The sequence below is a fragment of the Panulirus ornatus genome, chromosome 65 (assembly GCF_036320965.1).
Source record: "Panulirus ornatus isolate Po-2019 chromosome 65, ASM3632096v1, whole genome shotgun sequence".
Taxonomy (NCBI): Eukaryota; Metazoa; Arthropoda; class Malacostraca; order Decapoda; family Palinuridae; genus Panulirus; species Panulirus ornatus.
This window is the reverse complement of record NC_092288.1, coordinates 4829195-4853111: the sequence shown is the minus strand read 5'-3', so window position 1 is coordinate 4853111 and position 23917 is coordinate 4829195. Positions and strand designations below refer to the sequence as shown.

Genomic DNA, 23917 nt, shown 5'->3' with positions numbered 1-23917 from the left:
GCCTCTCCTCGTAATCAAGCTCACTTGATTCTAGTACCATCTTTGTTGCCCTCCATTATACTTGCGTGTGTTAGTTAAGCATGGCATTCGATATGAGAAGTATACAAGTATAGTTTTGGCTTGATATATAATATATGAACAGTTTACTGATTAAATTCCATATCCATGAACTTAAATGCAATTATATTATTTGGCAGTAGACAATCTCTTTTACAGTTCTCTTCATGAGGGGCTTTGGTGAAAGGTTAGATATAATGTTGATACCCAATTCCCCATCACACAGATACTATCTCCAGTTTATTTCTTGCTGTATAGTATTCATATCAAAGCCCTCTTTCACAGTAGCACATCCTAGTGACTTTTCATTTACTCAGGCTGAATTCATTACCTGTGGATCACAAACTTCTTGAATTTGTTTAAATCTTGTAAACGGACCACTCTTTACTTCTCTCATGACTTTGCCATCACCACGAACATATTCAGATGGGCATCCAAGCTTTTTGACAAGCCATTTACATAGATTCAGAAGAGCAAAGTCCCAGGACTAACCCCTGTAGAATGTCAGTGTTGAACCCATCCTGTTTAGAGAGAACGCTGACTTGTCTTGTCCATTTCTACCGGGATAAATTTGTATCTGTTAAAGAAGTCTCCCTGTTATTTCTGACTAAAGAAACAGCAGTGTCAAGTGCTTTCCAGAGTTGAGACACACACAATTTATTCAATCTCCTCGTCAAAAATGAATCTTCTACTCTCACAGAGACAAGAAGTTTGTTACACATGACCTTTTCCTCTCTCAAACATGTAGTCTTTCCTTTTCAAGTAGTCATCCACTTCCTTTCTAATTCTCTTTTTCACTTTACAGACATTCATTACACAACCCGTATTTCATTGTAAGTTGAGTCTCCTTTCTTAAGAAGAGGAATGACATTTGCCTCTTCCATTCCATTGGTACTCTACTGACTTCTTGAACAACAGTTCATGTGGCATGTCAAGCATATCTGAATGCTTCACCATACATAGAAACTTTATCAGTAACACAAGCCTTATATGGATCAAGACCCTTTAGTGGTCAGTTAACATCTTTTTAAGGTGAGGTATTTCAGTGCTTTTCAAAACCTTCCTATTACATCTCACTGGTGTTGGGAGTATAGTGTCCAGTGAAAAAACTGCTGAACTTGTCATTCAGCTCCTCGCATGTCTTTATTTCATGTGCTACAACTGTTTCTCCTGATTACCTTAGCTTGACTGGGTACTCTTTAACTGACAGTTTATTTCTAAGAAATTTATAGAAAAGCTATGAATTATCTCCTCCCTTGTTCTCAGTATTATTTTCAGGCAAAGTCTGGTACAACCTCTCTCCTTATGTAATCATGAACACTAATGAGTCAAATAAAACACATTTGTTTATAAAATATAATACAAGTAAAATACAACAAAAGGTCCATCACAGCAAATAACACTGATAGAAGAAAAATACATCAAAATTATTCATACATTGAAACCCAATCTAGAATCTACCTGTCAGTTTTACTTTTTTTACCCATTCTCTACTTCAGCTTTCTAATATCCACATTTTATCATTTCCTTCACCTAAACATGCAAAGTTTTTGTACATTTACAAAAGTTGTTTTCATCCCTTTTTCATACTTGACCGTCATTTCTCACATTTGTGAGGTAGTGCCAGGAACAGACAAAGAAAGTAGCTGTCGTGTGTAGTGCACCAAATGATAGTTATATCATATATATATATATATATATATATAAATTTCTGTATATCATAGAGGAGACTTGTGTGAGGAAGTACCAAGGGAGATTGAGTGCAGAATGGCAAAAGGTGAGAGCAAATGACGTAAGGGAAGTGAGGGAGGAATGGGATGTATTTAGGGAAGAAGTGATGAAGTGAGAAGGAGATGGAGTGAGTACTTTGAAGGCTTGTTGAATGTGTTTGAGGATAGAGTGGCAGATGTGCGAATGAGAGGGTCAAGGAGAATGGTTTGGTAAACAGAGAAGAGGTAGTGAAAGCTTTATGGAAGGTGAAAGCTGGCAAGGTGGCTGGTTTGAATGGCATTGCAGTGGATTTATAAAAAAGGGGGTGACTGTGTTGTTGATTGGTTGGTAAGGATATTCAATGTGTGTATGGACCATGGTGAAGTGCCTGAGGATTGGCGGAATACATGCATAGTGCCATTGTACAAAGGCAAAGGGGATATAAGGTGAGTGTTCAAATTACAGAGGCATAAGTTTGTTGAGTATTCCTGGGAAATTATATAAAAAGGTATTAATTGAGAGGGCAAAGGCATGTACAGAGCATCAGATTGAGGAAGAGCAGTGTGGTTTCAGAAGTGGTAGAGGATGTGTGGATCAGGTGTTTGCATTGAAGAATGTATGTGAGAAATACTGAGAAAAACAGATGGATTTGTATGTAGCATTTATGGATCTGGAAAAGGCATATGATAAAGATGCTTTATGGAAGGTTTTAAGAGTATAAGGCATGGGAGGTAAGTTGCTGGAAGCAGTGAAAAGATTTTACCAAGGATGTAAGGCATGTGTACAAGTAGGAAGAGAGGAAAGTGATTGGTTCCCGGTGAATGTCGGTTCGCAGCAGGGTGCGTGATGTCTCCATGGTTGTTTAATTTGCTTATGGATGAGTCAGTTATTGTTCACTGATGATACAGTGCTGGTAGCTGATTCAGGTGAGAAGCTGCTGAAGTTGGTGACTGAGTTTGGTAAAGTGTGTGAAAGAAGAAAGTTGAGAATAAATGTGAATAAGAGCAAGGTTAAGTTCAGTAGGATTGAGGGACAAGTAAATTGGGAGGTAAGTTTGAATGGAGAAAACTGGAGGAAGTGAAGTGTTTTAGATATCTGGGAGTGGACTTAGCAGTGGATGGAACCATGGAAGCAGAAGTGAGTCACAGGGTGAGGGGAGGGGGCAAAGGTTCTGGGAGCATTGAAAAATGAGTAGGAGGAGAGAACGTTATAGAGAGCAAAAATGGGTGTTTGAAGGAATAATCATTCCAACAATGTTATATGGTTGTGAGGAATGGGCTATAGATAGGGTTGTGTGGAGGAGGGTGGATGTGTTGGAAATGAAATGTTTGGGGACAATATGTGGTGTGAGGTGATTTGATCGAGTAAGTAATGAAAGGGTAAAAGAGATATATGGTAATAAAAAGAGTGTAGCTGAGAGTGCAGAAAAGGGTGTGTTGAAATGGTTTGGACACATGGAGAGAATGAGTGAGGTGGAGGGAAGAAGGAGTGGAAGACCAAATTGGAGATGGAAGGATGGAGTGAAAAAGATTTTGACCGATCGGGGCCTGAACATACAGGAGGGTGAAAGGCGTGCAAGGAATAGAGTGAATTGGAACAATGTGGTATACCGGGGTCTACGTGCTGACAGTGGATTGAACCAGGGCATGTGAAGCATCTGGGAGTAAACCATGGAAAGGTCTGTGGGGCCTGGATGTGGAAAGGGAGCTGTGGTTTTGGTGCATTACACATGACAGATAGAGACTGAGTTGAATGAATGTGGCCTTCTTTGTCTTTTCTTGGTGCTACCTTGCTGGTGTGTGTGTGTGGGGTGGGGTGGGTGGGATTTCACGTGTGGTGGGGTGGCGACAGGAATGGATGAAGAAAGCAAGTATGAATATGTACATGTGTGTATATATATATATATATATATATAAATCTGCGTATGTATACGTTATGTATACGTTGAAATGTATACGTATGTATGTATATATATGCATGCATGGGCATCTATGTATGTACATGTGTACGTGGGGGGATTTCATGTGTGGTGGGGTAGCGACAGGAATGGCTGAAGAAAGCAAGTATATGTGTGTATATATATATATATATATATATATATATATATATATATATATATATATATATATATATATATATATATATATATATATATCTATGTATGTATATGTAATGTATATGCTGAAATGTATATGTATGTATATATGCATGTATGGGCGTTTATGTATGAACATGTGTACGTGGGTGGAGCCATTCCTCGTCTGTTTCCTTGTGCAACCTTGCTGACGTGGGAGACAGCGATTAAGTATAATAAAAAGATAAATAAAAAGATGTATATCATATTTGTTCACTGCTTCTCACATGAGCAAGGTAAGCATCCAGAACAGATAAAGAATGGTCTCCACTATCTGGGTGTCATGAATATTACATCAAAACCAGAGCCAAGTCCAACAGACTTTTGTTTGGTTTCCCTTGACTGCCTCATGTGCCCAGGTTCAGCTACCCCATCACCCTACTTCTCCATCTTCTGAAAGAGTTTACGGATGAGTAAAATAAAACCAGAAAAGTTGTTGGTGGCATTAAGCCTGTCTTCCAGCTCTTGCAAATTAGACAATTCAGGGTCAGAATTTAACAGACGATAGTTCTCTCCAGCCAGGGTCAGCTCCAGCATATACTCCTTGTCAGGTTTTGATCGATTTACCTGAAATAAATAAGAAATCCACAATTATATACTTGGTTTTTCCTAGCATTACCTTCCTTTAAACCCTTTCTTTTGTGTCTAAGTCATCCTTCCACCAAAATTACTTAATTTCTACCTGTCTATTAACAACGATAAATACCTTCACCTTTGTACAGCAGTGCAATTCACTAAAATTCATATTTCACACAATGGTCCCTGAACATCATATCAAATCCCCTGAGTCTCATACCCTTCCTGCACACACTCACTACTTCAACTAGTCCTTCCTCTCTACTTCTGTTCTTTCTGTATTTTTTTTTACACTTACCTAAAATGCCAAAGCCATTTTGTTCACCTTCATTCTCTTACAGAAACCATACCTCAGCACTTTACCCTTTATCATAGCATCTAATCCTGAACTACCATGAAAAGTTACAACAGCTGCTGCTGTATAGTCTTGGAAGAGAAAGATATATAAAAACTAAAGCATCGCAGCAAACTTAAAATGGTTTGGTTCTACGAGATGTATGGCAGCTGGTAGGTTAAATGTGTATGTTGGTAAAATTAAGTTGTGAAGAGGTCAAGTATTTAATCTGTTATGGGCCAGAGGTAAATTTGATGAAAATGCAAGGGCAATGCCTTTCTGAAACTTGCTGTTACTATGTGTAAATGACTTCCCACAGGAACTTTAATCATGCTCAAAAATATTTGCAGATGATGCTAACCTTAATGGGAAATGAATTCAGGACTGTGACACTCTACAAAGAAACCAAGACAGGCCTAAACATTGGTCGGATGCAGTCTTAATAAAAATCCATTTTACCAAGTGAAAAGTGGAAAAGGTGAGACAAAGGTTAAGACATCAGTCTGCCATAAGAAAATTACAGGAATCTACTTGTGAGATGGATTATAGGCTGATGTAGTACTAAGCATGTCACAAAAGATCGACATGAGGAAAGGTGTACCTGAATCAAACTATACAAGTCGATGTTAAATTCCTGCTAGATAAGGTCTTCTGTATGGCAACATTAACTTTACCTGATTAAGAAGAGAGAGGTGTAGTACCCCCTTAATACCTCACATGCTCTCCACAGCAGTATTAAAGCAAAAGACCAGGAGTAAATTTAGCCAGTGGATATCAGAACACCTCAGCCATTCTAATAAAGATATGCAAGTATAGTTAAATACAAAGTTTCCAGTTTCATGCAAAGGATTAGCCACCCACAACTTCTCAGTTCTTTCATACACATTATTTTACTGCCTACTCAGACGTTGACAGTGAAATTATGTTTGTCTCCTTAGAAAAGAACACTGGTTACCTATACGCCTAAGTTCAGCTTTTAAAACCATCAACTGGTTCCTTTCCATTCGAGTATAGGAACTCATTCTTACTGTTCTGCAAGAACAATCCCAAAGTTATTCAATATTTTGGGCCCATTCTATAATTTGTATTCTACATGTAGCCTTGGAAAGGCTTAAATATGAAGAGATTATAACTGAAATGTCAACATTCAATAATATACAGATAACAAACTTAAAAAAAAAAAAGGAAAATGGAGACAATGCAGTACATTCAATAATATACAGATAACAAACTTAAAAAGAAATGAAAAATGGAGACAAAGCAGTACAGTTTACTACTAACCTGAGTGAAAATGAAGACAAGGGTATCATGGTTGGTCCGTTTAATATCCAAACCCAGGTGAGTGCGGAACAGCTGTGCCCCACGTTCAATGTTGCTCATGCATTCCTGCAGGAATATTTCATGTGAACAACTGAAGACTAAGTTTATGTATCTCAGATCATAAAGGGGTAAATGCCTACATCTTAATTATATCTCTTAATAGACTTATTTTCAAAGGAAAGTATGGAAGAGCTTGTTGAAAGGAATACTGCAACACAACAAAACTTATGTACAGTTTACAAGGATATGTAATAGCAAAATGAAAGGCATAATGCAGGATGTAGCTATATTTTTTAAGGTCTGGATTTGAATTACTAGAAATCAAAATGGGAATATGGATATGAGGAGACAACTAAAAATACTGAGGAGGAGTTCTGGGATTATATGGGCATAATGAAATGATGATTTCTCTTTATTTGTAGTAAAAAAAAGTGGGAGAAGGAGCCAAGAGTAAGATAAAGGAAAAGGCTAAGATGATGCAACAGCTGAGATATGCACAAAGATCAATATTATAAATATGTATAATGATGGTAACTGAGGAGAATCATCTCAAGTTTTCTTATTCATTCCAAAGCACCAAACCATTCTTATGTTGCCTCAGTAAACCAACATGGTACCAGTACATTCTGTAACTTCAGTGCAATTAAGGCATTAAAGACCATGAGCTCACTTGCTTCCTCAACCCCTCTATGGATTAAACAGACAGCAAGAACACAAGACAAATTATCTCTTTCATCATGTTCTTCCATTATGCTAATGACAGGTCAATAATACAAAATACCAAGACATTTATTTTTCTCATATAATATTTATCTCATCTGGTTATTTGTTCAGATGTGGATATAGCAGTAAACCATAATACAAAAAACATACTTCCTCATTATCATCTATCTCACCTGGTTTTTTTGCTCGCTTTCCTCTACTCTTTGCTCCTTTTCTTTCACACTCTGTTCAACTTCAGTTAATTTCTCTTTCAGAACATCTCTATCTTGGGTCTGAAAAAATATACATTAAAGATATTCAAAATGAAACTTTGATCTTTCTAATATCTACTTGCATTATCCTACCATAGTGAGGTAGTGTAGAGAAAAAGACATCAAGGAAACAACCTCACCCAGCACTTTCATATATTTCTTCTTTCAGAAAGTGATAATACAAGAGGTTAGTCTATTTTTTCCTCTACCCATAGAGATATTATATAACTTATTTACCTAATTCACATACATCTGAACCCAAACAGAAAGTTAAGATAGCCTGAATAAAAAATTAATAAGTAAATTAATATGTAAATACATAAACACATCAAGAAATATGACTGATACTATCTATCAAGCCATTTATGTTTCTGCTATAACATATTCCATGCATTCAGATCCCTCCTAATACTGTAGGTTCAAGCTGACATACAGGCAAGAAAGGCAGAATTTCATTTACTGGAGTGTGTCAAGAAATAATTCCATGTATATTAAGACCTAGCTAAATAAAAACTTTTCTATTATTCTCAATCTTCAAAAACATTGGGAAACAATGAAACACCAACTTTCTCATTTATGGCCATAGTAATATCCTCAAGATCTTGTTTCAAACTCTGGATCTCACGTCCAGCTCGATCTTTGTCTCCATGAACAGAATTAATATCTTCTCGTATACCCTCAATTTTCTGTTGCAATGTTTTCATATCATCTGAAAAGAAAAATAATATGTGATGCATTATCCATCAAGATAAAAGTGAAAGAAGTCTACCCATGAATCTCCTTAGTGTCACAAACAATGACAGAGGAATAGGTTTGGAGGGCTGAAAATCCCTACCTCATAAGGGAAACAAAAAGAGCCAAGACAGAATTTCTTCTCAGTCAGTCATTTGCTTCCAGCACTATCTCGCTGAGGAAGGAAAGGGCAATAGGAAATAAAAACTTACTGTTTGGCAGTATGCATTTGATCCATCGCATGCAGATGGGAAGGGAGTCTAGCTACAAAACATAATTTAACATATCATAATAGAGTATACAAAAGAACAGTATGTCTTTTCACAGGACACATCCAGCTTGTTCCATATACCAATCAAGACTATTTTACCAATAAAGGTAGCTCTTGTGATGGTTTTCTAAATGTATCACCTGCATTAACAAGCTTCATTTTACTCACAGCACTCATTTAATAATTTCTTTCAATAAATAAAGTGCATTACTTTAAATCTTTGAAGGTACTACTTACTGAAATGTTAATGAAGTATTAATGCTGCAAGTCTGTAGGCCCAATTAGTGAATAAAAGAATTAACAGAAATTGATGCCGTAGTCCAAATCCTTCTCTACTACTCGAGACAACAATAATTAGCAGCAGAAGAGATGTAACCGTAACTAAATATTAATTCAGATGTGTAGTAGAGCACACAAAATTACTACAGGGAAATGATAAACAAAACAACAAACACAATACCTTTTGCTTTGGTTATGAGGTCTTGGTAATGTTGAGTGCCATAGGTAATTTCACTCATGAAATATGATGTGAACTTCTGAAACGCTTTCTTGTTCAGAGACAATTTTTTGGTAAAGTTTTCATATTCTACTCCAAAATCTTTTATCTCAAAAGCCTGCATTGCCATTTTTGTTGGTATTTATCGTGTCAGCGGGTCCTGAAAAATACATGAAGTGCTTAAGCTTGTATCCTTGTTGTCAACTATAACAGACATTACAGTATATTCAAATTACTCATGCAAGGGATTACTTTTATCAACTCTTTTGGGAAAAAGTAAGATATGGTTCAAATGTAGTCATCAAGATGGTTAATGTAATCCCTAAAATTCTGATAGAGGTTTAAAAGCGTGGAGTTCCACTATCACTGCCTCCAACTCTAGTATACCTTGACGAATTGCTCGACAAGAAATCAGTCACAGTCAGACAATAGTTTGAGTGTGACTAATTACCTTTTGCCATGTGTTAAACAATGACAAGACTTGCCACCTACGTTTAATCCCGATGCTTTGCAATATAGCTTCAGGTGCAGCACAACACAACCATACCTAACCTAGTAATGCTACTATAAGACATTTTCATTTGTCAGTTATATCTCCTACACGGTCATCAAACAGTATGGTAACCAATGGTAACTTAAGGGTGGGGTTCCGTGCTCAGGACGGCCAGCTTTTGAACCGTTGAAAATACTTGCAATTTTCTTTCCTTTTTAAGAATACGTTAACCTTCACAATAAGCTATTGTATCATCATGAGATGATCTGACTGAGTTAATTATACAGACATATCATAAACTGAGTCTACTGACTCGGAAAAAGAGCTGAGGGGAATTCTAGCCCAACTTACCACTTCACCGAGTTACTACTTGCCCATATGTATGCTGTTTTGATATGTGGAGAATCGAAATTCACATTCAGCCAACATCAATAGTACTCACAAGTGTAGCTACAATGTATAATAAGGTATTATTCAGTCTCCTTGACCAGTTAGATATTCAAATGGTAGCGTTAAAATTTGTAAACAAGGCGCAGTCAACCGACGCTGCCGCAAGGGGTCGCGTTCCAACCAAATAATAGGTTCGAGTTGTGTGATAATAAAGGCTTTAAATTTCTGAATATTGTTGGCAAGAATTATATCGGTGATCATTTAGTTGTAGAAGCTATGATATGGATTAGTCTAAGGGAAGTGTGCGGTGTATGGTGGGTATATTTATAGATTAAGCCCGACAAAGAATTCAGACTCTGATTTCTGTGTGTCCATTTTTGTTGCAGTTCGGGTAATGGCGGAGGCTCGTCTATTTTTTGTCTCTCATCATCAGTCCCAGGATGGGTGTGATTTGAATGGATCTTGTTGGAATGAGAACGAGATGTTTTAAGAGACTGTTTAGAATTCCTGGAAGTACTTTCCGAAAAAGCTTTGTATGTGAGTGGCGGAGGACAAGTACCACTAAATTCCATCCAGGGGGGCATTATTCCTCTTAGAAATGAATCTTTCTGTTTTACATCACCCCCTCTGAGATACCACAAGGGAAACGCATAGTATTTGTTCACATAAATACGTTGCACTTCTAAGCCATCAAATATGCAAGCGAAAATTATTTGTTGAGTGCGCATTTAAGCCATATTAAATGTATTAACTGAAGACCATTATAATTTTGCATTCCGTCTCTTCCAGTAATAGAAGAAAATAACTGTCCATTTAAAACCGTAGGCAAATGAGTGCAATCAAATAGAAAAAAAAGTTGTATTTGTTAAATTGACTCAAAGATCAGACATCTAACTGCGAAAAAATATGATTCTTCACTAAAACCTATTCGTCAGCAAACTTCCATGCCCATAGATGTCTCTTGTTCTTAAAAGATAACTCATTTTCGTGTCCATGCATTGTTCTTGGATATTTCACACCGTAGAGAACCTGCCATCAGATACGTCATGTATTTCCAGGTCTTCTTTCTCCTGCAGGATCAGGTATAACACACTCTTCCACTCAGCGCTTTACCTTCTGAAGTGACATACTGAGGAACATTTCAAGCGGGTCTGCACACTCCTTCAACACATATGGAGAAACATTATCAAGGACTATGAGTCTTGAATGGGTCAAGGCCCTGTACCTGTCTACTTGTATATTTTTATTTAGTAATTTCAAGTTTTTCTCAGTCCTCCTCTCCATTCCATCTCACTGGTGTTGGAGATATAGTGTCTTCCACCGCGGAAACACTGTTAAGTTTGTCATTCAGTGTTCGGAGGTTCCCTTGTGCTATGAGTGTCCTTTTTCTGTTCTGGTGGTCCCCTTTTGTCTTGCTGTGTTGTGTTGGAGATGACGTTTTACGATGGAAATGGCTCCATGTTGTGCTCATGGTTCTCTCGTGATGGAGGTGGAGTTTTGTTCTTTTGGATATCTCCTCGTGTTGTGATGGAGACGGCCTTGTGTTGTGCCCATGTGTTGCGATGGACATGGCCTTGTGTTGCCATGTTCTGTTGATAGTGGACGCATGCAGCATTTGAGCAGTGTTTGGGGCTGGTTTTATCGCACCCTGAACGCAGTTGTCTCAATGAATAAGAAAGTTATAAACTATTAAGCCCCCACCACAAACCCCCGGCTGGTGTGGTAAGACCCCACCACAGCTACCCATCCAGTTGGAGTAGATATCCAATACAATCACCCACTCCATCTAATGGGTTCTCTCCACAATATCCATCCACTCCAGTTGATAGAATAATTCCCCACCACAACTAACCCCACCAGCTGAAAACTTTCCACCACAACCCCCAATCCAATTGGTGAGGTAGTCCCCACCACAACTCCAGCTGATGAGGTAAGTCCCAACGATAGCCACCCACTCCAGTTGGGGTAAGTCCCCACCGTAATCCCAGCTGGTGAGATGAGTCCCACCACAATCACTCACACCAGCTGGTGGGGGTAAGTCCCAACATAGCTAACCCCTCCCAGATGGTGAGGTAAATCCCAACTACAACCACCTACTCCAACTGTTGGGATAAGTTCCCACCACAGCCTCAGCTGGCGAGGTGGTGCTTCCCCACCACTACTAGCCTCTTCAGGTCGTGGGGGTAAGTCTACCACAGCAACCCCCCCCCCTCCTCCCCTCCCCCTCCAGCGGGTAAGTTATATCCTCGCCAGCTGACTGGTAAGTTATTTGTTCGTACTTGCATGCTATAACCCCCCCCCCCCCCCCGCCCCCTTGATTGACTACATACCTTCCCCCTCCTTGGGGGGGCTAGACATGCGTCAGCACTTGCCTTCTCTCCACCCCCCCCCCCCCCACCCTTCCCCCCAACGCCCACGCCAGGTTAGATTCCCACCATTTCAGGCAGTGACAGCCGCGGCAGTGTAGTGCATGGTGGTGTGTCCAGTGAAATGTTCAGACAGTGCATGATGGTGTGTCCAGTGCAAGGTTCAGACAGTGGATGATGGTGTGTCCAGTGCAAGGTTCAGACAGTGCATGATGGTGTGTCCAGTGCAAGGTTCAGGCAGTGCATAATGGTGTCCTGTGCAAGGTTCAGGCAGTGCATGATGGTGTGTCCAGTGCAAGGTTCAGGCAGTGCATAATGGTGTCCTGTGTGTCCAGTGCAAGGTTCAGGCAGTGCATGGTGGTGTGTCCAGTGCAAGGTTCAGGCAGTGCATAATGGTGTCCTGTGCAAGGTTCAGGCAGTGCATGATGGTGTGTCCAGTGCAAGGTTCAGGCACTGCATGATGGTGTGTCCAGTGCAAGGTTCAGGCAGTGCATGATGGTGTGTCCAGTGCAAGGTTCAGGCAGTGCATGATGGTTTGTCCAGTGCAAGGTTCAGGCACTGCATGATGGTGTGTCCAGTGCAAGGTTCAGGCACTGCATGATGGTGTGTCCAATGCAAGGTTCAGGCAGTGCATGATGGTGTGTCCAGTGCAAGGTTCAGGCAGTGCATGATGGTGTGTCCAATGCAAGGTTCAGGCACTGCATGATGGTGTGTCCAGTGCAAGGTTCAGGCACTGCATGATGGTGTGTCCAGTGCAAGGTTCAGGCAGTGCATGATGGTGTGTCCAGTGCAAGGTTCAGGCAGTGCATGATGGTGTGTCCAATGCAAGGTTCAGGCAGTGCATGATGGTGTTTCCAATGCAAGGTTCAGACAGTGGATGATTGTATGTCCACTGAAGGTTCAGACAGTGCAGGTGGAAGGTCAGACAGTGCATGGTGGTGAGTCTACTGCAAGGTTCAGACAGTGCATGATGAAACACCTACTGCCGGGCTGAGGCAGTATATGACAGTGGTGTTGTCAGTAGTGGTAGCCTGAGTTATGACTGGTGTTGTCAGTAGTGGTAGCTTGAGTTATCACAGTGGTGTTGTCAGTAGTGGTAGCCTGAGTTATGAGAGTGGTGTTGTCAGTAGTGGTAGCCTGAGTTATGAGAGTGGTGTTGTCAGTAATGGTAGCCTGAGTTATGACAAGTGTTGTTGTCAGTAGTGGTAGCCTGAGTTATGACAGTTCTAGTCATCGTTCGTAAGTAGCCTGTGTCAGACTCGTGAAGGCTATTTTGCCAATAACGACCATGACACGATGCTTGAAGTACCAAAGTACATATTGCAAGTAAATACGCCATCATTCACAAGTAGATGCAATATATATATATATATATATATATATATATATATATATATATATATATATATATATATATATATATATATATATATATCCCTCCACACTGTCAAAATATCATGTTTATTTTGGTTAGTTCATAGACCCCCTTTCAGCGCACCCTCATCTTAGCTCTACCCTCATCCTCGCGAAACCCTTCCGGTTAGTTCAAAGGCCATCTTCACTAAGCTCTCATCTTCACTACACACTCTCATCTTTACTACGCCTTCGACACGACTGACTTCTCATAGGCCACTTTCGACACGACATCGACACGACTGGACGTTAGTGAAGATGCATTGACCAGATCCTTACAGGTCAGGTTACATACATCTTCACTAAGTAACCGGGATGAGGGTGTCTGATTGTTCCAAAGTTGAGAAATAGTAATGAGAAAGAGAAACAAGACAAAACATTTACTTCCAGCGGAGGGAAACATAAACAGGAAGAGTTGAAGAGTTTCTCAGACCCAAAGGAACAAACATCCCATGCTACTGAAACAAGTTTCGAAACCCATGAACAAAATTCAACTCAGAGAAGTTTGATCCACTAACTGTTTTGCTGTTCCACTGTGAGCATATAGGACCGGTGAAATATTGATAACTGGTGAATTGAAGTTTCATATGAGATTATGGGTTCATGGACTACTTTTACGTCCTCTTTATAGCTGGAAAATTGTGTCGTTTATCATCGTAAAGACTCTGGCCGACGACAGAGCATCTTGCAGATACTTCGCCATGAAGGCATTTGCTGAACGCCACTCCCGCCTTACCGTTACCCTGTGCATGATCTTGGCCTTCCTCCTTGTACACAACTTCAGCACTTACGACCTGAAGCAGATGAGGACTCCCTCGCCAATGGCTGCTGTGGGTGACGGAAGGAGCTCCCTGGAGGCTCCCGCCAGCACAGGACCCTCCCAGGTCCTGTCGGATGGTACTACAAGAAACTCAACTTGGAAGATGGTTCTTTTCTGGAGCCGATGGTTCAACAGCGACTGGTCAGGAAGGTTTGTTGCAAATGAGTTGATCTCTGTTACGGGTGTCACGCACACCCTCAGCAAACGCTTGCAAGATTTGTGTTCATCGTTGTTCCTCCGCACTCTCCCAGGCACTAGTTCTCGTCCACCCTGCAGTACTTGTTCCCCAGCACCAGTTCTAGCTGTCCTGCAGCAGTTGTTCACCAATAGTTCCCATATTATTATTATTGTATTATTATCATCATAATTACTAGCTCGCAAGGCCCGCGGGGTCTTCCAAGCTAGGCTTGCCGACGGCTTCGACGACACTATATATATATATATATATATATATATATATATATATATATATATATATATATATATGCAACTTAACTCGCTTTGCTCAATTTTTCTTTCGTTTTGAAGGAGAACAACGAAAAATGTTAGCCAAGAGATTAGCAATGTGAAACAATGGAATAAAACACCTCTTAGTATTCCCCTTACCTCAAGTAATGCCCAGGGTCCCACCTGTCACTTATCAGATCTAGAAACCATTCCATCATTTCAAGATTTTCAAACGCGTTTTTCCCCACAACCTTCGACCAAAATGATATAGAATTTGAGGCAATTCCACACACCACCAGTGATTAGAGTCCAGTATCATTTTTATGATTATTGAATACTGACACACGTGAGATGATGTGCGGGCCGGCAAGGGAGGTCAGATGTGTTAAGTAGCAAGTCAGGTGTGTTGGCGGTCTACAATGGTCTCGGGTCAATTTGAACAACGGTGCATCGCCCAACCCGCGCCTGCGCGTTTTCGCCTCTCATGCTTTATATGAGATCTTATGTTAACATTGCTCACCACTGGAACCTGTTATGACCGTTACTCTCTCTCTAGGGTTGCCATCTAGGGAGCCAGGTTTTCCATGCAGAAAAGGGGGTCAAAATTTGGACGTCTTGAAGCTTAAAAGGCGCAACTATAAGCTCACACACACGCTCAACAAAAAAATTGTATAAAGGTCGCCTTCCCCAAATATGTTTTACGCTTGATTTATGAATCGGATCAGCTGAGGAAACAGTTTAGATCAAAAAGGTATCTGATTTTGATGGCCATATTACCCCGGTAGACAATGGCTTTCAGTTTTCTGACCCGGGTGCACAGCCATATACACGCACAGGTGCAGTCGGACTAGGCTATACCGTAGATATGGTTTTGAACATCACACAAAGCATCTTTTACTCCTCCACTTCAGTAACGGCTTTACTTGAAAGTTCTTTGTTTCATGTTTGTTGTAATCACAAAATCCTTGGATCAAAATTAATGAATCTCCTCTCTCTCTTTCTCTCTCTCTCCCTCTCTCTCTCTCTCTCTCTCTCTCTCTCTCTCTCTCTCTCTCTCTCTCTCTCTCTCTCTCTCTCTCTCTATTTATATATATATATATATATATATTATATTTTTTTTTTCTTTCAAACTATTCGCCATTTCCCGCGTTAGCAAGGTAGCGTTAAGAACAGAGGACTGGGCCTCTGATGGAATATCCTCACCTGGCCTCGTTCTCTGTTCCTTCTTTTGGAAAATTAAAAAAAAAACGTCCCTCCCCTCCCTTCCTCACTCGTCCTGTTTTGTGTACCAACTTCTCCCGGGCGACGCCAAGCGTTTCCAACAACATAAGACAATCGAGGTCCCTCCCTCCACTATTAGTTCTCCCCCAGGCTTATTTATACACATCATTTACTTTACAGTTACATTTCCTTATATATATATATATATATATATATATATATATATATATATATATATATATATATATATATATATATATATATATTATTTATTATTTATTATTTATTTTGCTTTGTCGCTGTCTCCCGCGCCTGCGAGGTAGCGCAAGGAAACAGACAAAAGAAATGGCCCAACCCACCCCACACACACATGCACACACACACACACACGTCCACACACGCAAACATACACACCTACACATCCCAACGTACACACATATATACACACACATATACACACATGCACACAATCACACTGTTTGGTCCTACTCACCCCCATCGCCACCCCGCCACACACAGAATAACATCCCCCTCCCCCCTCATGTGCGCGAGGCAGCGCCAGGAAAAGACAACAAAGGCCCCATTCGTTCACACTCAGTCTCCAGCTGTCATGCAATAATGCCCGAAACCACAACTCCCTTTCCACATCCAGGCCCCACAGAACTTTCCATGGTTACCCCAGACGCTTCACATGCCCTGATTCAATCCATTGACAGCACGTCGACCCCGGTATACCACATCGTTCCAATTCACTCTGTTCCTTGCACACCTCTCACCCTCCTGCATGTTCAGGACCCGATCGCTCAAAATCTTTTTCACTCCATCCTTCCACCTCCAATTTGGTCTGCTACTTCTCGTTCCCTCCACCTCTGACACATATATTCTTTTTTGTCAATCTTTTCTCACTCATTCTCTCCATATAACGAAACCATTTCAATACACCCTCTTCTGCTCTCTCAACCACACTTTTTTTGTTACCACACATCTCTTTTACCTTTTCATTACTTACTCGATCAAACCACCTCACACCACATATTGTCCTCAAACATCTCATTTCCAGCACAACCACTCTCTCCGCACAACCCTATCTATAGCCCACGCCTCGCAACCACACAACATTGTTGGAACCACTATTCCTTCAAACATACCAAGTTTTGCTATCGGAGATAATGTTCTCGCCTTCCACACATTTTTCAAAGCTTCCAGAACTTTCGCCCCCTCCTCCACCCTGTGACTCACTTCCGTTTCCATGGTTCCATCCGCTGCCAGATCCACTCCCAGATATCTATAACACCTCACTTCCTCCAATTTTTCTCCATTCAAACTTACCTCCCAGTTGACTTGTCCCTCAACCCTAGTGTACCTAATAACCTTGCTCTTATTCGCATTTACTCTCATCTTTCTTCTTTCACACACTTTACCAAACTCAGTCACCAGCTTCTGCAGTCTCTCACATGAATCAGCCACCAGCACTGTATCATCAGCGAACAACAACAGACACTTCCCAAGCCTTCTTATCCACAACAGACCATACTTGCCCCTCTCTCCAGAACTCGTGCATTCACCTCCCTAACAACACCATCCATAAACAAATTAAACAACCTTGGAGACATCACGCACCTCTGCCGCCGCAAACCGACATTCACTGAGAACCAATCACTTTTCACTGCTTCCAGCAACTTGCCTCCCACACCATATACTCTTAATACCTTCCACAGAGCATCTCTATCAACTCTATCATATACCTTCTCCAGATCCATAAATGCTACATACAAATCCATTTGTTTTTCTATTTCTCACATTCATTCTTCAAAGCAAACACCTGATCCACACATCCTCTACCACTTCTGAAACCACACTGCTCTTCCCTAGTCTGATACTCTGTACATGCCTTCACCCTCTCAATGAATACCCTCCCATATAATATCCCAGGAATACTCAACAAACTTATACCTCTGTAATTTGTAATGAATATATATACACATATATATAGCGTAGACATATATACATTTTCATGCTTGCCTCCATCCACACCTGGCGCAACCCCGCCCTACTGGAGACAGCATCGCTACCCCCTCTTTCAGCGAAGCCGCGTATATTTGGTGTTCACTTTCTTTTATTTTCTTATCTTTGCTTATCAGAGACACAGACGAATGTGTGTTAGATTTCCAATGTTGTCTTCCACGTTTATTCTTGATGATCGAGGACTCAATATCATAAAGCACTGAGAATATCCGGAGTTGGACAAACATGAAATAGTTATCATAGTATTTCACATGAGGAAAAATGTGTCTAGGTTCAGGTGTGGCCGTAGGACTCCTGAATTTATCATTGGTGACAGCGGTGGGTCGGAGGTAGTCAGATGCCTGGGAACGTGAGGTGAATTTGGTTTCTGCTGCAGGTGTCCTCTGGCTGGAGAATATATGTACGCCTGCATATACATACAAATATAGTTTTAGTTTCATAGATTTCGTTGTGTCCTTTTTTCCCTGTAGTCATGATTGATCTTTGCAATGCTTTATTTGGTGCTGGTATCGAGATGTCATTTTAGGACGACGTTATACCGCTCTGTCACACATCCTTATTGTTCGCTGTTGACGTTATACCACTCTGTCACACATCCTTATTGTTCGCTGTTGACGATATGATGCAAGCTGTCAGCTAGTCATTCCAACATATTGCCGAGTGCTTTGAAGTTTACAAACTTCAGTGAGTATTTTGAAGAACGGTTAAATGTGTCAGGTGATAAGGAAGAAGATATGGGATTGCACGGGATAATTAGGTATGTAGAACGAGAGTCAAGCAAATGGGAAAAAGAAAAGAGGTGATTAAAGACTAGTATAAGTTGTTGTGGCAAAACTGTTGGAGGGGATGGGATCTGCACTTTCTGTATTACTTGAGATAAGGTGCCAGAGGAATGGTAGATTATCTATATAACGTCAGTGTATAAAGGCAAGGGTGGAGAAATCACATGCTCGAAGTATGCGTGGCAAGTTGTATGGGCAAGTGTTGATTGACATGCATATAGCATGAAACTGGGTAGGAACGATGACTTTAAGAACACTAGGGGATGTGTAGACCAGGTATTTGATTGGAGACAAAGATTACTTGTATATAGGATTATTGGTATGTGATTAGATTGGTCATGGTCATCCCCTACTATCATAGTTTTAGAAGTCATATACTCCCCTGACAGTAAACCAACCTCGAAACAAACCCCATACCTCCTCTTTAGTGAACTATTTAAGATTTCTCTATGTTCTTTGAGCACAAAGGGTTTGATTCCATCGAGTCTAATTCCTACATAGGTTCCTAGTATGTCACCCCCATCCCAGGGGCTTCTGAGTCTTCTGTCTCCTATAAAGAACATCAAAATTCGATATCCAGTACTTGACATATACCGTCATCTGTGTCCGTAACTCTGCCATTTGAGATGCCACAGGGATGACAGTATCAAGGGACGTGTCTTCGCACTGACTCTGACACGGTCTGGTTCTTGACTATACCCACAGGTTCCGTGGCTCGACCAGTCGATTACTGCGAGAGGAGGGTTGTCCCAGCTGGCGTTGTCACTTCACCTACAACCGATCGCTCCTGCAGGGCGCCGACGCTGTCCTCTTCCGTGCCGATGAGTGAGTCCCCCCTCGCTTGACCCTTCTGGGAGGGGGATTTGTGTCGTGCCTGAGCAGTTGCTACGACCCTTTGTCGGTTCTCTTAAAGTGTGAGGGAGTTTTCATTGAGTGGTCGTTACGGCGGGAGTGTCAGTTATAGCGTCATGATGGTCATTATAATTGTTATAGTGTTTGAATTGTTGTTTTAGTGACTGAGTACTTATAGTACCCAACTCGTTATACTACGAGAATGCTACCGTTCTTAAAACGGATTTTGATGTGTCTAGGTCGTCATACCATTTGAATAAATGCTATAGTGCTTAGATAATCATTACATTGTTCTGACGATCGTTTTGGCCTCTAATTGGTTGTTAGATGGTACGAGTGGTTTCTACAGTGTCTAGTTTCAGAAAGTGGTCTTGGTGGCCTCTGAGCGATCTGCATGGTATCTGACTGGTCGTATGATGTATGGGTCATTGATATCGTATGGGTCATTGTATAATGCATGGCTCATTATATGATGTATGGGGCATTATATGATATATGAGTCACTGATACTGTATGGGTCATAGTATAATGTATGGGCATAATATGATGTATGGGCCATTATATGACGTAATTGCCATTAGAGTCTCTAGAGTGGTCTGGTTTAGTGTGTCATCAAGGTTCATATAGGGAGGAGAACAACAGAATCAACCATGGTGTACCTTCGGGAATGTCCTTGTATCGAGGTTGCCAGGTAAGGTCGCGGGGGTCAGACAGCCACATAATGTGGGTTCCCTGACGGCGACAGGTACCCCTGGAGGAGGCTGCCCACGAGACGGGTGCCCCCGGACCAGCGGTGGGTGCTGGTGAACGTAGAGGCGCCCCCTGCAGCCGCACCCATCTCAGGCCCCAGCCAGAGGCAAGCCAGCGCTCTCATCAACTGGACAATGACCTACCACTCGCACTCCGACGTCGTCGCCTTCTACGGGTACTTCCTCTCCTACAATGTGTCTGTAAGGTAAAGTAACGCTCCTTTCTTGCAAAACGTCGAACAACATCCCAAACAGGAAGGCACCAAACAAGCGCTGGTCATTATATAGATCATCATGGTGTTCCTCACCTTTTGACATTCATCTTTTTTAACATGATTTTCGTTTAAGATCCAACGTTCCTCCTTCTTCAGTGAAAAACTTAACGTCGCGTCGCAAACGCCGCGGAACACAAAGCCCTCCCCTGTAACTCCTTCATCAAGATCGTTTCCACATCCTGTTTTTTTTTTTTCCCCCGTTTGTCACTGCATTTGCGTTACTTGTCACTTGTGTGTCATGTTCCAACATTAATCATCTTGCTTCCCGAAGGATCATCATCAGGTTCGTGAATATCATCTCTTAGTATAAGTTTCATGCCAGTTACGCAAGGCTGCTCCTCACGTGTAGTGCAGTGATGAATCATTTTTTCTACGTTAGTGATATCCTGACTGACTTAAGGGAAATTGCTGTTTGTATATCATACGAATGTATAATAGTTGCCAGTTGCATCTGTAATATCATATATCTATTGTCCTCTCTCTCACGCGGGGCAGGCCTGTGCGACCCAACATGATATGGGAGCACTGGAAGGCGATGGACCAGCAGAGGGAGGCTTTGAAGCGGGGAGCCACCCTTCAGGAGGTGCTAGGACCCGCTTGGAGGAGCTTTGTCAACAAGACCCGGGTGGTGGCTTGGATGTCTAGCCACTGCAAAACCAGGTCTAGGAGGGAGGAGTACATCACACAGCTTGAGAAGTACCTACACGTCGACAAGTGAGTGGTACAAGACAAAGGGTGGAAGATAGGTGATGCCATCGAGTAGTAATGAGACGGAAAGGCTTGTAATTCCACCTTGTCTAATGAGATAGTTGGAAAAACCATCCCAGCTACGTGAGGAGAACTCATATAAAAAACCTCTGTATGTGTGAAACAGTTGAACACAGTAGATTACAGTCCCTGCACAACGCACCCACAGCTTTGAAAAAGCAGACTTGGTGATGATTATATGTCGTCCCTAGGATGGAATGAAGGATGTTGTTATACCCAACACGTTTGTTATTACAAAGTTGAATTATGGTGTTTTGAATGATTGAACAAAAGGGAAAAAAGTTTGACACTTAGTAGATGTAGGAAGAATTTGCCTTCTCAGCAACACTGAAATTAACCAAGTTATTGCCTTCCCACTCCGAGATGCTGCACAGGTCCGAACTGAGAGAGGAAATGTATTCAGTACGAAAAGGAGAACGAGCATTAGAAGGAGGGGATGGAAAATGTGTAAAGTAGAATCATACAGCTAAAGTTAGAGCGATGGGGCGATAGCTGGAAGGGTTAGTACGATCTCCTTTTATAGGGATTGGCTGCACCAAGGCATTCTTCCAAGAAGAAAAAAAAACTTGATTTTCTTTTTTGTTTGACAAATAGGCAATCAAGGATCTGAGTTTGCTTACAGGCACAGTCCCTCAAGATCCCGAGGAACTATAGCATCTGAGCCAAACGCCTTATCCTTTTGAAGGTAAGGAAGTAGTCGACAGACCATTCAAGTGAAAAACAGAGATGACAGAGGTTCATTGGGAGCAGATGGGGACGACGAATTAGAGGCATGATCATCCAGAGTTGAGTTAGAGGAAATTAACCTACCAAAAAAAGAAAGGTTTTACGTATTAAAGAGTTAGATTTATTAGATTATAAGAAAGGAGGAGAGGTTGAATTAGTGACGTTATTGTAGTTGCTCTTGGTGAAGAACCAGAGAGATTTGTCCATAGGTGAAGTCAGATTGCTTTTCGTGTAGGTGTTTGTGACTTGAATAACAGGGATTCAGCTGTGTTTCCGAGCAAAAATGAAAGCAGAATGGGAATTAGGGGAAGGGAAGAGTTTCAAGGCCCAATACGCTCTTATCCATGATGTAACAGACATCAGCGGAGGAGCAGTCAAAACATAACGAGGGGGGGGGGGGAGAAAGATCTAGTACCCCAGCATAAATAACATCTGCTACACGTTCAGCACAGCATGAGGCATCCCGGACTGCCAAGTAATACCCGTCCTAGGAACGGCAAGTGTTTTGAATTCTAAAATAATGACCTGAGATGCCCTAGTCGTACTGTAAGGACAACAAGGGTCTTGAGGAGACTGACCTGAGCTGCCTTGGCTGTAATGCAGGTACGGCAGTTGTGGGCCTCTGAAGTGCGGCAAGAGGTCTCCGCGTGGTAGCTGGTGCTGGAAGAATGTGCTCCACAAGTACTCCTTCTACCTGTCCATGGAGAACTCCCTGTGCAGCGAGTACGTCACAGAGAAGCTCTACAACCCGCTGGTGTACGGCATCGTCCCTGTGGTGTGGGGAGGTGAGTGGAGTCTCTCTGTGGGGAGACTGGGGGATGGTTAGGGGCCGCTCTGTGGGGTGAGTGGTGCTTTTCTGTGGCTGGAGGGTGATTTGAGCATCTTTGGAGTTGAGTTTGCTTTCTCTGTAGGTTAGTGAAGCTTCTCTGTAGGTAAGGCTTCTCCGTGAGTCATACGGCCATAATGACAACATTCACAGTTAATCTTCCTTTCCTGATCCTCTCTTCATGGTTGATGTTTTCGTGTTCTTGTTCCGCTGTGGAACACCACTAGCGAGTGTGTCGTCTTCCTCCCTAACAGGAGCCGACTACAGCTGGTTCTTGCCTCCTCACTCGTACATCAACGCTCGCCACTACCACCCTAAGGAGCTGGCCGCCCTTCTACTGCGCCTCCACAACGACCCTGTGGCCTACGGCAGGTTAGTTGTGTTTCCAGTGTTCCAGACGAGTTCTGTTATATGCATATGTCTCCGTTTTTCGCCCGCTTTGATATCCTTATCGGGCAGTTACAGAATACAGTAACAGAAACTAGCAAAGATGATAGACTGCGTCACATCGTATATAAACTCATCTTCACTTTGCATTATCTTCTGTTTAATTTCCTGAAGACTGGTACATGAACTGTACCTGCAGGTACCACTTGTGGCGAGCATACCTGCAACCTGTGGTACAGGGCAGCCTGTGTGAGCTGTGCGACCGCCTGCACCACGACAAGCACCACAAACACCACCACGACATCCCCGCCGCCAGGCACGCCAACGGTAGGTGCCTCACCCTCCCTACCCCACTCTTCACAACCAAACACCACCGTGGTGCCTGGCGGGCCGTCAACACCACCAACTACATTGGTCTGGACGCTGAGGGTAACGCCCGATGATCATCTCCCTGGGACTCTGCTTCCTCCCTCTCCCCAGAAAATGCACAGTGTTACTATTTTGAATGACTTGGTTACACTCAGCTCAGTATCGTGAAATTATTTTTATTCCTCGCTTTTATTTTGCGTGTTTAATAAATGTCTTTACTAGTTCCTGTTTTTATTTCATATATACCCTTTACACCGATTTATCCTTCAGAGTTGTGGATGAACGGCTGGGTTGGCTGTGAGCCGGTTGCCCTGACCGGGAGTTGGATGTAGGCCCTCTAGATTAATGGGTCGTAACGCCAGCCACTGCGCTACGGATTCCTTGTATGTAAATTCCTATTTGTA

General features: G+C 41.9%; 2 protein-coding genes across 7 annotated transcripts in view; one reads left to right on the top strand and one right to left on the bottom strand.

Annotated features, from left to right (window-relative positions):
• Positions 1-23735, top strand: part of LOC139746658 (alpha-(1,3)-fucosyltransferase C-like) — a 249044-nt gene extending 225309 nt beyond the window's left edge. For 2 of the 4 annotated variants that reach the window (XM_071658101.1, XM_071658102.1), the window contains 6 exons: positions 19267-19386; positions 20159-20368; positions 20933-21151; positions 22535-22716; positions 23012-23129; positions 23344-23735. In XM_071658101.1, the coding sequence (XP_071514202.1) occupies positions 19267-19386; positions 20159-20368; positions 20933-21151; positions 22535-22716; positions 23012-23129; positions 23344-23587 (1093 nt within the window). In that variant the 3' untranslated portion in view covers positions 23588-23735. Of the gene's footprint in view, positions 1-11942; positions 11999-13656; positions 14237-19266; positions 19387-20158; positions 20369-20932; positions 21152-22534; positions 22717-23011; positions 23130-23343 lie in introns of those variants that run through there. The other 2 variants (XM_071658099.1, XM_071658100.1) reach the window with 2 other exon arrangements.
• Positions 1400-9660, bottom strand: LOC139746404 (kinetochore protein Spc25-like). 3 transcript variants are annotated; one of them, XM_071657618.1, is made up of 6 exons: positions 9552-9660; positions 8569-8764; positions 7672-7814; positions 7028-7126; positions 6093-6197; positions 1400-4468 (listed from the first exon to the last, which is right to left on the bottom strand). In XM_071657618.1, the coding sequence occupies exons 2-6, from the start codon at positions 8732-8734 to the stop codon at positions 4280-4282; spliced, it is 702 nt and encodes a 233-aa protein (XP_071513719.1). In that variant the 5' UTR covers positions 8735-8764; positions 9552-9660; the 3' UTR covers positions 1400-4279. The 3 variants fall into 3 exon arrangements, with proteins under 3 accessions (XP_071513719.1, XP_071513718.1, XP_071513717.1); XM_071657617.1 differs by having other exon boundaries at positions 9540-9659; XM_071657616.1 differs by having other exon boundaries at positions 9449-9632.
• Positions 23736-23917: the final 182 nt, after the last annotated feature.

Bases quoted from the DNA above. Each gene is read 5' to 3' on its own strand.
- LOC139746404 (XM_071657618.1), bottom strand. From the start codon at position 8,734: ATGGCAATGCAGGCTTTTGAGATAAAAGATTTTGGAGTAGAATATGAA. The intron at 6,198-7,027 runs GTGAGATAGATG...ATATTCCTGCAG, and splicing joins AAAGCGAGCAAAAAAACCAG to GAATGCATGAGCAACATTGA. The intron at 4,469-6,092 runs GTTAGTAGTAAA...TATTTATTTCAG, and splicing joins TTGTCTTCATTTTCACTCAG to GTAAATCGATCAAAACCTGA.